Source organism: Brugia malayi (genome assembly GCF_000002995.4).
Source record: "Brugia malayi strain FR3 genome assembly, contig: Bm_v4_Chr4_scaffold_001, whole genome shotgun sequence".
Taxonomy (NCBI): domain Eukaryota; kingdom Metazoa; phylum Nematoda; class Chromadorea; order Rhabditida; family Onchocercidae; genus Brugia; species Brugia malayi.
In genome coordinates, this window is record NW_025062478.1 from 3,412,798 (window position 1) to 3,426,712 (window position 13,915).

Sequence of the window (13,915 nt, forward strand, 5' to 3'; positions counted from 1 at the left end):
TTTTTTTTCATTATAATTGTAATTTCGATGTAATGCAAATGCAATTTAATGTTAAAATTCAGTGAGGCTTAATTTGATGAATTAATATAGAAATAACATTTCAATGCTTCAAAATTAGCAATCATTTTTTTTCTTTCTATTTCTCAATTGTACTATTTAATATTATTTTTAAATTAACAACTCACATTCTTAGTTTCTTTTCAATTTTTTATATTTTACTTTCTTTTTTCTTCTCAAGCAATGTAATAAATATTATTGTTATAATAAATATTCTATTATAATTACGATTAATTAACATTGAAATAGAATAAAATTTAATTCAAGACACTAATTGATTAAGACAAATTAGATTCCTCATAAAATGTTTTTTTTAAAAAAAAAAAAAAAAAAAAAAAAAAATGATTTCCTTATTAAAATTAAGCATATATGAGAAATGAAGAATGATTGGAAAGAAAGAAAGTAAAAAAGCAAAAGTTGCGCAAACAATAAAGAATTCAATTTTAGTTACGGAGAGAGTTTTTTATATTTATTATAATCTCAGACAAAGAATTATATTCGAGAATGTAAAATGTATTTGAAGAAAAAGGGAAAATTGAAAAACTTCTTCAGCAAACAAATTTTATTTCTTAAATTAAAAATTAAATTTATGAGATAATAAGAAAAATTTTTTTTTTTAGATTAATAAAATAGCAAATCTAAATTCTAAATGATTGCTTATTAATTTTTTTTTTTCTGCTTACTAATAAATCAAATGCAATTTATATTTTTCCATCTATTGTTTCATTCAAAATAATAAATATAATAATAAAACGATTGACGTAAATATCCAATAATATTCATTTTTTTTTTCTTTAGAATTAATTAGAAATGAAATGCATTTGAGTAAAATTAATATATTTGCTTTGCAATATGCAAAATGAAAAAAAAAAGAAAAAAAAAGGATGATGCATTGATATTTCCTCTTTTTTCAAAAGTTTTTTTAAATTTGCCAGTCATATTTTTAGAATTTTTATATTTTTTTTGCTAATTATTTTACATACTAAAAACATATTATAGTAATTTAAATTAATTGGAAATGAAATTATAATATTTGATCAATTTAATATTGTATGAAATTGATGTCTTATCAAATATATGTAATGAATGAATCACAATGATAATTATGAATGATAAGTGAAAAATGAAGCGATAAGCTGAAAAGTTTATCAGTGATAAGTGAATTAGAGCATTAACAAAATGCATCAAAAAAAAATTGATGCAATAATTTTCGAAGAGTTCGAAGAAATACAATGAAATCACTCTCGCCGAGTTGATAAATGTTTTAATGTTCTTTTCGAAATCATTCATTCATTCCTTTTTTCTTTTTATTCCTTTCTTTCTTTCTTTTTTTTTTTTTTTTGAAAAATTAGATAAAAATTTCGACAAAAAATATTTCAGCGAAATATCAAAAAGAAATGTTAGAAAAAAAAAAAAAAAAAATTAGCTAATTATTATAGAAATGCGTTATGTAATTCGATAAATGTTTGTTATATTTTTTTTTCTTTTCCTAATTAATTTTATCTTTTTTTGCTTAGCATATGAATGAATAATTTTATTAAGTATACAATTTCAATTTTGAATTTAATACTTTTAATGCTATATACTTTGTACATTTCTTTTTTTTTTTTTTTTTTCTTATTATAACACTGAAAAAATTTACACAAATGTATCATTTTTATTTGATATTATAAAGATTTGATTAATGTGAACTTTTCACTAATTTGAATAATTCTTTCAGATATTGGATTACATTCTCATTTATTAAGTATAACTTAAACTATTAATTAGTAATGCTTATTAATTTATTGTTTTTTTTTTTTTTTAATTTGCTTTAAACTATTTGGTTCTATTTGTTTAATTTTAATTTGCTTAAAAAAAGATTCTATTATACTATAATTTTTCTACAAAAACTACCTCATAAATTAAAACCATCAAGAAATCTTAGTGTTAAAATGAATTATACAAACGAACAAAGCAATTTTATATGAAAGCAAAAGATAAACAAATAAAACCAAAGATCAGTAATGTTTATTAAAGCTAAATAAATAAATATGTATAAATGCGCATCAAAGTGACTTATATTTTTTACTTTTATTTTTAAGAACTAATTCTGTAATATGAATTTTATCATATTTCATTCTAGCAAATTTAAATATGCATTTTTCTTTCATTTTAAAAAATTCTTCTATAACGATGTTTCATTCGTTTTGCATTTTCAATTGGATTAATCATTTCTGATGGATAAGAAATATTTTTATTCAACGATTCATCCGACAAAAATAACAAAATTGGCACATATTGCTGTAATGATTATAATTTAATTTACTTACTCTTTTTTTTTTTCAATTTGATATTTTAAATAGTATTTTTTGTTGGACAAAATATCACAAAAAATAGAAGTTAGAATTGATCATAGCAAAATATTTTAGATTTATATTTGTTGTAAATTGATCAACAGTTTACCTATGAATATCTTTTCTTTTTTTTTAGGAAATTCTAGAGAAATGTTTTCATTGATCTAAAGTTATGTTTTGCAATGCTTTAAATCAATAATCTTATCTTTTGATAAATAATAATAAATTTCAAAAAAATTAAAAGAAGAAAAAAAATGAGTAAATGATGTGAAATGATTAAAGTTATTATCACTTACCTGTCGTTTTACTTCATAAATTCTTTGTTTCATTTGATGATTGCTAAAACTGTTAAAACTATCTGATAAATTACTCTTGCAAGTTTGCTCATATCGTTGTCTGTGTACGGTAAATAACATTTCTGTATTTCCATCTGTATTAGATTCATTTCCAATAACAATTTCCTTTGTTCTATTTATCTGTTCCTTCAATTTCTTGCATTATTTGTCTTTTTTTTTTTTTTTTTTTGCTAAATCAATGAATTACTGATCAACTTATCAGTTCAGTACTGATAAATTTTGCATTATTATCTTTTGTAATACTAAAAGATAACAAATTTTAAATGCTAAATTACAAAAAAAAAAAAAAAAATGAATGAAATGAGACATACATTTTGATTAAAAGCAATTTCAAATTTATTTGTATTAGCAATTGTTGTTGGATTAATTGAGTTATTGAATAAATTAATTTCAGATGTCACAGATGCTATGTTCAATGATAAATTGTTTTGTGATTTTTCGGTTACTTTTTTCGACTTTTCACCTAAATTATCCTAAAGAAAGGAAAGAAAAGAAAGAGAAAAAAAAAAACGTTCAAAAATTCTGTTTAAAAAATGCTTTAAAATTAAATTGATTAAAATTCATTTGTTTCATTTTAGAAAAAGTATAATAAAGAAAATTAGGCAAACATGATCTATGATAAATATCATAATAGCTTTACGTCCATTTTTCGATAGTAATACTACAAAATTTAATAATCAATCAATGATTCTCGAAATTTCGAATATTTCTGAAATTGTTTGAAAAAAAAAAAGAGTTAACAATAAAATTTATGAAACTTGAAATTATTGATACCAAGTTCGATGTAAATTTAACAGCAAGAAATGATAATTCTGGTGCTAATACTTTGTTTTGTGTTTTCATTTCTTTTGAGGATGAATCTTCCCATTCATATCGTTTCTGCAAAAAACGGAAACCTAATTAAAAGTATTAATGTTGGATTATTTAAAATTTAATCTTCAATTTTATGAACACAACTTTTCATAGAACTTTTCAAAGTTTTAATAGAATGTAAGATTTTTGAAATAAATGGCATATAGCTTGAATGCATTCAACGAAATAAAATTGAAATCAAATTTAAAAAATTTCAAAAAAAGATAATCAAAACTTTACTTCTGTAAAATTTTGTGAAAATCCATGTGGTATTGCATATGATAAACGTCGTAACCATAGCAGTACGGTTAGAAGAATACCAAAAATGATAATTAGTATAATCGTTGAGCCAATGAATGTTTCCTCAAATCTTATCAATTGCTTATCATAGTTGTGCAATTTTAGAAATGCTTGATTAATTAAATCAATGATAATTTGCATTTTCATGTGAAATCTCAGAAACTGTTGACATGTTGAAGATGAAATTGGAACATTGATTGATGTTGTTTGCGATCTAAATTTTGATAATTATTCATATTAAAAATAATTGATAATTAGGTGGAAGCATTATTGAATTTACAAATTTAACTATAAAATTAAAAAAAAAAAAAGGAAAAAAAAATGTAACTGTTTTCTTAAAGAAGCAAATGCTATTTTTATTGATCAGAAAATCTTTAAAAATTGCAAAAAAAGAAAAAATTGTGATAATGATAATTGAGTTCATCATTATTTTCCTCAAATTTAAAGTTTCACTGATAAGATTGTTACTTTTTTTGAAGATAAAATTACAGGATGAAATAATTTTTTTTGTTTGCTATCTAAAAATTCAACTATTCATATTAATTTTTCTTTTTTTTTTAAACCCATTTTAACTATCATTTTAAATTCCAGTTAAATGTTATCAAATGTTCATCAGGAAAGAATCCGGAAAATGAAATACATATTTCATTTTCCGGATTTTCCGGAATGAGCAATAGAATTGATCTATTGCTGTACACAGTATCGGGCGACTCATCACATCGAAGAAATTGTCGCACAAAGGGATGTAAATATTTTTGAATCCATAATTTTGGCATAGCCTTAAAGAAGCGTTGCATCGATAGAACAGCTATTTGGCCAAGTAATAAACCGAGCACTTCTGAAATCATTCTCAATAATGATTGTACGGTTTTGAATTTGCTTATTTAAACAATATTCATTATATGCCTTTTGTTTAATTAAGAATAAATTTTAAATAGTTTTTAGTTTCTAATTTTAAATAGTTTTAAATATTTAAGTTCAAATAAAATGAAATTTTGAAAAATGCATCAGCAATTTATTTGTGAAAGTGCAATTTATTATTTCTCAAATAGGTAAAAATAAGGTATTCGAATGAATAAACATAGCAGATTTGTTTTTTAAGATTATTATTAAACTGATATTAACATTAGAAAAAAATTTTAGATTACAAATTATCATTAGAAAAAGCATCATTAAGTATATAATATTGCTCAATTTACACTTTTATTTATTTATTTATTTATTTTTTTTTGCATAATTTAAAATTAAAAACTAAAAATTCCATCGTAGCAATTTTAAGGAATAGAGAAGTTTAAATTAATTCTTTTAATATTTTTTCCTGAAAATACTATTGTAATCGCTTCAACGAAATTATTTATGAAAATAGTAACAGTTAAGATAAATGCAATTTACATAGCATAAATGGAATAACTAATCAAAATAGCTAATCAAAAGTAAAATCATTTTATTTTCTTCAACGTTCAATTAATAATTGATGATTTAATTGACAAGATGATAATCAAAAATGTTACAAAATTATTTCATGATATATTATAAAATTTACTTCTTTTTCTAAAATCTTTTTTTTTTCTTATTTTATATAGCAAAATAATAATGAAACTATTCATTCCATTTTTCTCTTTATTTATTTCTCTGAAAAATGTTCAGAAGAAGCAGAAGAAGAAGCATATACTCTCGTTGTATTATCCAATTTTCGCCTCACTTCTATATTTCAACTTTTGCTTAACTCTTCTTTTCAAATTACTGCTTGTGACTTATTGATCTTATCATATGGAGCACTTAGTTCGCCGCTACTCTATCTTAGCTTCTCATTCACTTTTCAAATTATCGATCTAAGAATCACTCATCCTCTTCAAATTATCGATCTAAGAATCACTCATCCTCTCCAAATTATCGATCTAAGAATCACTCATCCAAATTTCTCCATTATTTCATTTCTTATAAAATTTAATTCAGTTAGATAGCAGTATATAAGTGGTACTCATTTCATTTACTTCCTTTTACTCTTCTAAGTATAATCTCTAGTCTGTATGAGTATAATAATGAAAATTAAATATTAACGAAGATACCTCAATAACTACACGTGATAATTTGTGTTTACTTCTATTCATGTATATTGACGTACGTGTATATCAGTTATAACAGTAACGTGTAATTTTTTCAAATTATTTCTCTTCATCGATAACAGGAAGAGGTGGAAGAATTTTACAATACCTTTCATATCTTTTATCCCTTATAATGTCAAATAATTCATTAACTACAACAACTCGATTGAGGATAAAGGAACCTGTGTATACGTCTGATAAACGTGCAAAATTCACGCAAAGAGAAAGTAAAAAGTTAGTTCTATGTTGAATATTAAGTATTATTTTCTGGTTTCTCTTCATCGAAATTTTATTTATGTCTGATTTATTCATTTAACCAATATTTTAATTCATCAATTCATCAAATGTGCTAATTATTTTCACTTATTTTCATAGCAAATTTGTGATAACTCATCGTAAACTATTGAAGTACACACTCATTTATCGTTTTTTTCCATCATAAAAGGAATATGTTGGAACTTCTTTGAGGTTAAAGCTTATTAATACAGCTCAACCTCACCCAATAAAGGCCCAAATCTTCATTATTGCTTCCTTTGACGGCTAAATTGTCCATTTGTTGGGATCAACTCAGTGCTTTTTTAGGAAGCATCGGTGTCGAATCGAACTTAATTAATAAAAGTTGGGGCGGAACCTTCACCACTACACCATCGAATTTAGGTTGAGATGTGGTTAGCTAGTTGGAATAAATAATTTTCAATAAAAAATTCTGAATAATGCCGAAGTGATTCGAAAGACAGAAATGATAAGACAGTTTCAGATGGATACGATTCTGTACAGTGATAGGATATATATTTTTCGTATCATTACCAGCGACATCATTGAGTATTTACTATGTATGGGTATGGGATCCTGATTATATCAGCAGGGTAAGTTAGATCATCACAAGATTTACTCTTTGATTCATTTTATCGATGGAAAAATTCTGGGACGAGGCGATCAATAAATCTCAGTAATCATAATTTATAACTAAACGAAAATTTGTATTCTTGTACGCGTGACATTAACTTTTTTTTTGGTGGGTGGGGGAGGGGAGAGAAGGGGGGACTAGTTATTTTATAATCTGTGATGTTAATTTAAAAGTGAAAATAAAATTTCAGTTTCCACCTGATAAAAATAGAACACTGAAAGTTGACTATGCTGTCAAACCAATGTCATCATCAGTAAGACAAGGTAGTCGATCAAGGTACAAATTGGATCTACTTCGAGAAAGCAACACTAGCAGCAGAATTAGCAAAAATCTGATTAGAGCTTCCGTGTATCCTTCATTTACCAAAACAACTGAAAGGTATTTGGAACAGAGATCACATAAAATGGAATCATCAAATACCGCAGGTTTCTTCGATTTCCACACTAATATTTTTATGAACTTTTTTAAAGTAGTAGAAATGATGTACATCTGTGTTTAATATTTAAAAAAAAAAACCCCTTTTTCACTGTCATCATAGAAAAAAGATTAACTTGGAAATTATTTTCCACTTAATAGACCTAATAAAAACTTGTCCATTATATTAATTCTAAAAATTACAACTTAATTCCCCTTCTTTTTTTTTTTGAGGAAGAATATTTGGATTTTGAAATTCTAACTTTAAAATCACTACTTGCTAAAAGTTCACTAAATGCTCATTTCAGATCAACGATTGAAAATGAAACCAAACTGATTACAATATGCAAATCTAAAGCCATATAATACTATAATTCAACATCACTTATTTCCAACTTCAATCCATGATATCCTTTCTAATATCGATTGTAAAATTAACTGAAGAGATTAGGAACTGTACGATTTCGAGAATTCACTTCTGCTATCTCGTAACTCCATGGGTGCAAATGTTATCCTTTAATGCACAGTCAAATAAAAAATTATTCAATGAATTCCATATAAAAATCATAAAATGAATCATACTTCATAAAATTGAACTCATTATTCTATTCGTTCGTTCTCACCACTCAACTCCAGCACCATCATGTCGTCCATTCGGTTTTAATCATAATGACCTGAATCAGTTTAAGCATTTCTTACAAAACGGAAAACAGGACAAATATATGAATGCATGGTGAAACGGAAATTTTTCGGGAACATATATCCACTAGTACGTTCGCAAAATTTAGCTTTGCTTCTGGATCCAACTCGATAATTATTAACATTCTCTTAAAACTTTGGATCGCTGATCTATAATGAGTTAGGTGAAATCCTGTAATTCCTCTCTAAACGCTAAGGATTTTGTAACAATTAAGCACTGTTAACTCTTTTGAGTAAAAAAAATCTACATTTCAGACTAAACATTATACACTGAATAAATTTTCTAGCTGTGTACTTGATTCTTTATATCCGCTCAAAGAAGCTTAACAAAAACATTATGCTGTCCCATGCGAAGGAAAAAGTTTCGAAATATGGAATACATGAACTAAAATACAGAAATTCTCGAGAAATCAATACGAAAACCGATTGTGACTTAGCTAAAACAAAATTTGTATACTTCATGTTATCTCAATTTTGGAAATTGAAATTGTAGACGGAATAAAGAAATGAATACAAAAAGAAATTAAAAAAGACATTAAAATGAAGACAAATATTACAGTTATTAATAAATGTTAGAAAAAATGATACGAATTTAAAAAAAAAAAAAAAAAAAAAAACAATAGGAGATAATCATTTGATGTGAAAAATAAAATTTGAAGTGAACTCATAGTAATATGCAAAAGTGATCTTATTAATTCTTCGATCCATTTCATAATTTTATCTCTTCCGTTCTCATCCCTCCAAAAATTTCAAATTTTATATTTTGTGAGAAGGGTGTTTAGCGCAACTTCAACGGCTATCAGTTATTTGGAATGACATTTCGACAAATTACTTAGTTATTCAAACAGTTTAAAAACTTTCAGAGTTATAATTTTCTAAAATTTAGGGTGGAAAATAATGAATAGTAAGTAAATTTCTCACTTATTATTCATTTAATCGCAGTCAAATCTTGCTATCTCATCCGGTTTACTGCAATTGTGGACAATGATCATTAAATAATCTATTATATATTAAGTATAATATCGATAATTTAAATTCATGATAATAAATAATAGTGATGGGTAGTAATGATAATAATGACAAAAATATAGAATAATCATGATAGCAATAATGAATAATAACAAGAACTTGAATTTGATTGGTTATTCGCAATTTTTATAAACAACTTAATAGTAATCTCAAAAAAAGCAAACAATATAATCAATAATCTATGAAAATTTTCCTCCCCCACTGTGCATTTTGTCATTATCCACACCTAATTTGACATGGACAAAGATTGCTGCTGAAAATTGAACTACGATAACGAAAGAATCGAGGGAAAAGTCCATCATCAGCTAATAGAAATGTAAAACTTGAAAATAAAATTAACCTTGATGACGTGGCCTTAATACCTTCTAATTTCTTCGCCAGTGGTATCTTGAAAAACAATTTTTTGTCCATAGTCTTCACTAATTTCATAAGATCCTTGAAAAATAATTTTCTCGTCAAAACATTCTCTTTTTTAAATAAATCAAGAAACTAAAATTTTGACATTCACAAAATAATATTTTAGTAATATAATATTTATCAAATAACAACGAATGGGTTTATTAGAAAGAACTAGCAACGGTATGAATTGCTTCATATTTGTTCCGCAAAATATTGAAGTTTTGCTAGAAAAACATATATAAACAAATAATCTATGAAAGATATAAAAGGAAGAAATTATAATTAACGGAAATAAATGGTTAAACAAAACGAAGTACAACTTGCATTTTTCCTCTTTTCCATCATTTTCAACATTTAGTGGCGTTCCACCAATTCACTAAACATTTCTGAGCGCATCTGTTTGCATCTAATTGTCGCACTTTCTATTCTATGGAAATATTGCATGCAGGAAGAATGATGATGTGCAAAACATAAATATTAATAAATTTTTCAACAGTCATAGTGAAACAAAAATCCATGATTTTAAACCTCGAATAAAACAACATCTTTAAGGTCTATCTCAAAGATAGCTGGGAATATGCAGTGCACCAGGGAATAAACAGTAATTTAGCTAAGCATGTAATCTTATATTCTTGTGTGCTACACTTTAATAATACAAACTGCCATCAAATTTAGCAAAAACTTGCTGTGAATTTTCTTCAAATCGTTACTCAGTCGTGTTTGAAAAAATAAATAGTTTACCTCGACTGAGAATCTAATTAAAGTGCTGGTTAGAAATTCGTGTGTTTTTGGCTCAACAATTTAACAATATAATACTTCTGAAAAATAAAACAAATTAAAAAAAGTTCTCAGCAAAAGAAAAAGTGGAATTTATCACTTATCACCAAACAGATAAAGTAATTAACAGAAAGAGAGCTGAGCAGATGAAATTTAAATAAAAGATTTCTTTGTAAATACTTACAGAATTCCAATCTGCGTAATCTCTTATTCACCTGTATATTCGTTTTAAAAATAAGTTTGACACCGAATTCAATTTAAAATCGCTTCTTTGAGAAAAATTTCAAAATGATCATGAACATCTCGAGCTTTTTCAATTGACTGATCAGAATTCTCTATGCACCTAAACAAGATTTTGAAATATTTGTTTTAATTTGCAATATTCGAGAAAAAGAGACGTAAAAGCAGTACGAAATTACTTACCATATTGCCTGGTCAAACAACTGTAAACACTGAATAGAACGAAATGATCTCAGCCCGGTATCCAATAAAACACTACTGCTTTGTATGATAATATTAGCAATACTTCATAATTTATGCCTTTAAATATTCAACCTTTTTTTTTATCAAAATGAATTTTTATTTGTTGCTGCTAACTATAACTAATATGAGCTGAAATAAACCAAACTTATGTAAATAATAAAGTAAGGTGCGAGAAATTAATATGATTCGATAGACAGTTTAATTAAAAAACTCTTCTTGAATGAAATAAAACTGAGCAATGAATGGAGAAAATTTAGAAAAAAATAAGTTTTTGAACAAACTGTTAGGATAATTTTTTGAAAATACACATTAGAAATAAACTGGAACTGCTTACTTTTCGAGTGTTCTCGTCATCTCATATAAGCATAAGTCACACGAAAATTTTATTGCGACTCCAAAAGTATATAATTATAGCTGAATTATCAAGCTGCACACAAATGAAAACACTTTCTAGAACCAATTTGACCAGTTGCTCCAGAATGTTGGCTAGTAGCAGCCTAAAATAAGCATTGGAAGTTAGAAAATCTAAAAGTTACAAACCTTTGAAAAAGACGAAAAACATGCGGTGTGCAAAAAACAATGTTAGCATAAAATGAATACGAGAAAAAGCAGATGTGAATAATAAAAAAAATTACCTAATACAAAAGCAAGTGAGATTAGTAAAAAAAAGAATGCAGTTAATGAAATTAACCGGAAAATGCGTGCAAAAATAATGCTAATAAAAAAAGGGAGTGACAGTAAGTTAGAAAAAGAAAAGCATGAAAAAAATACAAAAAAATGTGCTTGTCAACAACAAATGGTGTGATTAAGTTAGGGAAAGCATGCAGTTAATAGATTAAGAAATGCATGCAATAACAATGTTAATAAAAAAACGAGTGAAAACGACAAAAAAAAAAAACATGCACTTAGAAACAAAAAAATTTGCACCACAATAATAAATATTGTTAGAAAAGTTATGAAAGCATGCAGTTCATGGAATTAAGAAATGCATGCAAAAACAATATTAATAAAAATAAGTGAGAACAACAAAAAAAGCATGCGTAAATACAAAAAAAAGTGTGCTCATCAACAACAAATAATATGATTAAGTTACGAAAAGCATGCAGTTAATAGAAATAGCCAAACAATCATGCAATAACAATGTTAATAAAAAAACGAGTGAGAACGACAAAAAAAGCATGCACTTAAAAACAAAAAAATTTGCACCACAATAATAAATATTGTTAGAAAAGTTATGAAAGCATGCAGTTAATGGAATTAAGAAATGCATGCAAAAGCAACATTAATAAAAAACGAGTGAAAATGACAAAAAAATTTGCACCAAAATAAAAAATATTGTTAGAAAAGTTATGAAAGCATGCAGTTAATAGAATTAGGAAATGCATACAAAAATAATATTAATAAAAAGAAGTGAGAACAACGAAAAAAGCATGCATAAATGCAAAAAAAAAAAACAAAAAAAAAATGTGCTCATCAATAACAAATGATGTGATTGAGTTACAAAAAGCATGCAGTTAATAGAATTAAGAATTCATGCAAAGACAATGTTAATAAAAAAAGAAAAAAAGACGAGTTAGATTAATGAAAACAAAAGTATGCAATTGATTGAATAAAAAATATCTTGTTAACAGCAAATAGCACGAATAAAGTATAAAAGGCATGCAGTTACCAGAATAAACCGAAAAATGCGGAACAGTGTTAATAGAAAAAAGGAAAATATCAATAAATGGAAAAAACAAAAAAAAAAAAAAGCATGCAGTTAATAGAGTTACATGCATGCAGAAATAATGTTAATAAAAAACGAATGAGAACGACAAAAAAAAAAAACATACATTTAACTATATACAAAAAAAAAATGCACTCATTAAAGAATAAATAATATGAGTAAATTACAAAAAGCATGCAGTTAATAAAATTAAAGGAAAAATGCAAAAACAGTTTAATAGAAAAAAGATAAGAAAATAATAGTAAATGGACAAAAAAATATAAAAGAAACATTGGTTAATAAAACTGACTAAAAAAAAAAAATTAAAAAAAAAAACATTAAAAAATAAAATTGAAAAATGCATGCAAAGACAGTGTTAATAGAAAAAAGGAAAATATTAGTAAATATTAGCAAAAAACAAGAGAAAAGCATGCAATTAATAGAATTAAAAAAAATTCATGCAGAAAGAATGTTAATAAAAAACGAGTGAGATCAATGAAAAAACCATGAAAAAAAATTAAATATAAGAAAATATACTATTAACAACAAATACTATAGTAAAGTCGCGAAAAGCATGCAGTTAATAGAATTAACCAAAAACATGAAAAAACAGAGTTAGTAAAAAAAAAGAGGAAAATAATAGCAAATGGAATAATACAAGAAAAGCAGGCACTAAAATGGAATTAACTAGAAATGCACGAAAAACAGTGTTATAGAAAAAAGACAGAAAAATAATAGGAAATGGAAAAAGCAAAAATAAGCATGCAGTTAATAAAATAAAAAAGATCGTATGCAATAGTCTCAGATGGAATGAATAAAGCTTATAAAAATCATACAATTAGCTGAAAAAACCAATTGCATGCAAAAATTAACAAAAAATAATTTTAAACTGCTAATAATAAAAACAACTAAAAATAATATTAACTAACTGTGATAAACAAAAATAACGAAAATGGCATGCAAATAATGAGAATTATTATTTAAAAAAAAAGAAAATAAAAAATAACTTAAGCACAAGAAAAACAAAGTAACAAATTATAAGTGCAAGCATTAAAAATCAACTGCAAATATTGTTCGAAGTTAAAGGCAAAAAACATTTTTGTTAATTCAATGTATTCAATCAATTTCATAGCAATAAAAAATTTTTTAAATTTTGAGAAACAAAAGAACTAAGAAAATCCAATTTAAAAATAGAAAATTCAAATTTCATCCAAAAAAAGCGCAAAAATTTGATAATTCTTAAAAAGAAAAAAATTAAAAAGCAGAATTTTAAAAATAGAAAATAAATTGTTTTTAAAAACTTTTTAAATCCTAAAGAAAAATATTTCTGAAATTGAAGAAAGGGATCAAATATTTGGGAAATTCTAAATTTTAGAAGATCCTTCACCTGAATTTCAGAAAGCACATTATAACATAATTGTTTATATAATATATTAACGAAGGTAGGTATACTTCTATACCTCCCTCCCCAAACATAAAAAAAAAGATAATTACAA

The 13,915-nt window shown here is 25.2% G+C and overlaps 2 protein-coding genes across 2 annotated transcripts; one reads left to right on the forward strand and one right to left on the reverse strand.

Moving 5' to 3' along the window:
• Positions 1-2,683: 2,683 nt before the first annotated feature.
• On the reverse strand, positions 2,684-4,740 carry Bm1452 (Uncharacterized protein; the record flags this gene model as incomplete). The annotated part of the gene is made up of 5 exons (XM_043081499.1): positions 2,684-2,875; positions 3,061-3,222; positions 3,524-3,628; positions 3,842-4,115; positions 4,598-4,740. Coding segments are annotated over 5 exons (876 nt in total), but the record flags the coding sequence as incomplete, so codon positions are not given.
• Positions 4,741-6,139: 1,399 nt separating this feature from the next.
• Bm3769 (Uncharacterized protein) lies at positions 6,140-7,664 on the forward strand (the record flags this gene model as incomplete). Its single annotated transcript, XM_001891837.2, has 4 exons — positions 6,140-6,240; positions 6,764-6,872; positions 7,104-7,338; positions 7,636-7,664. The coding sequence occupies 4 exons, from the start codon at positions 6,140-6,142 to the stop codon at positions 7,662-7,664; spliced, it is 474 nt and encodes a 157-aa protein (XP_001891872.1).
• Positions 7,665-13,915: the final 6,251 nt, after the last annotated feature.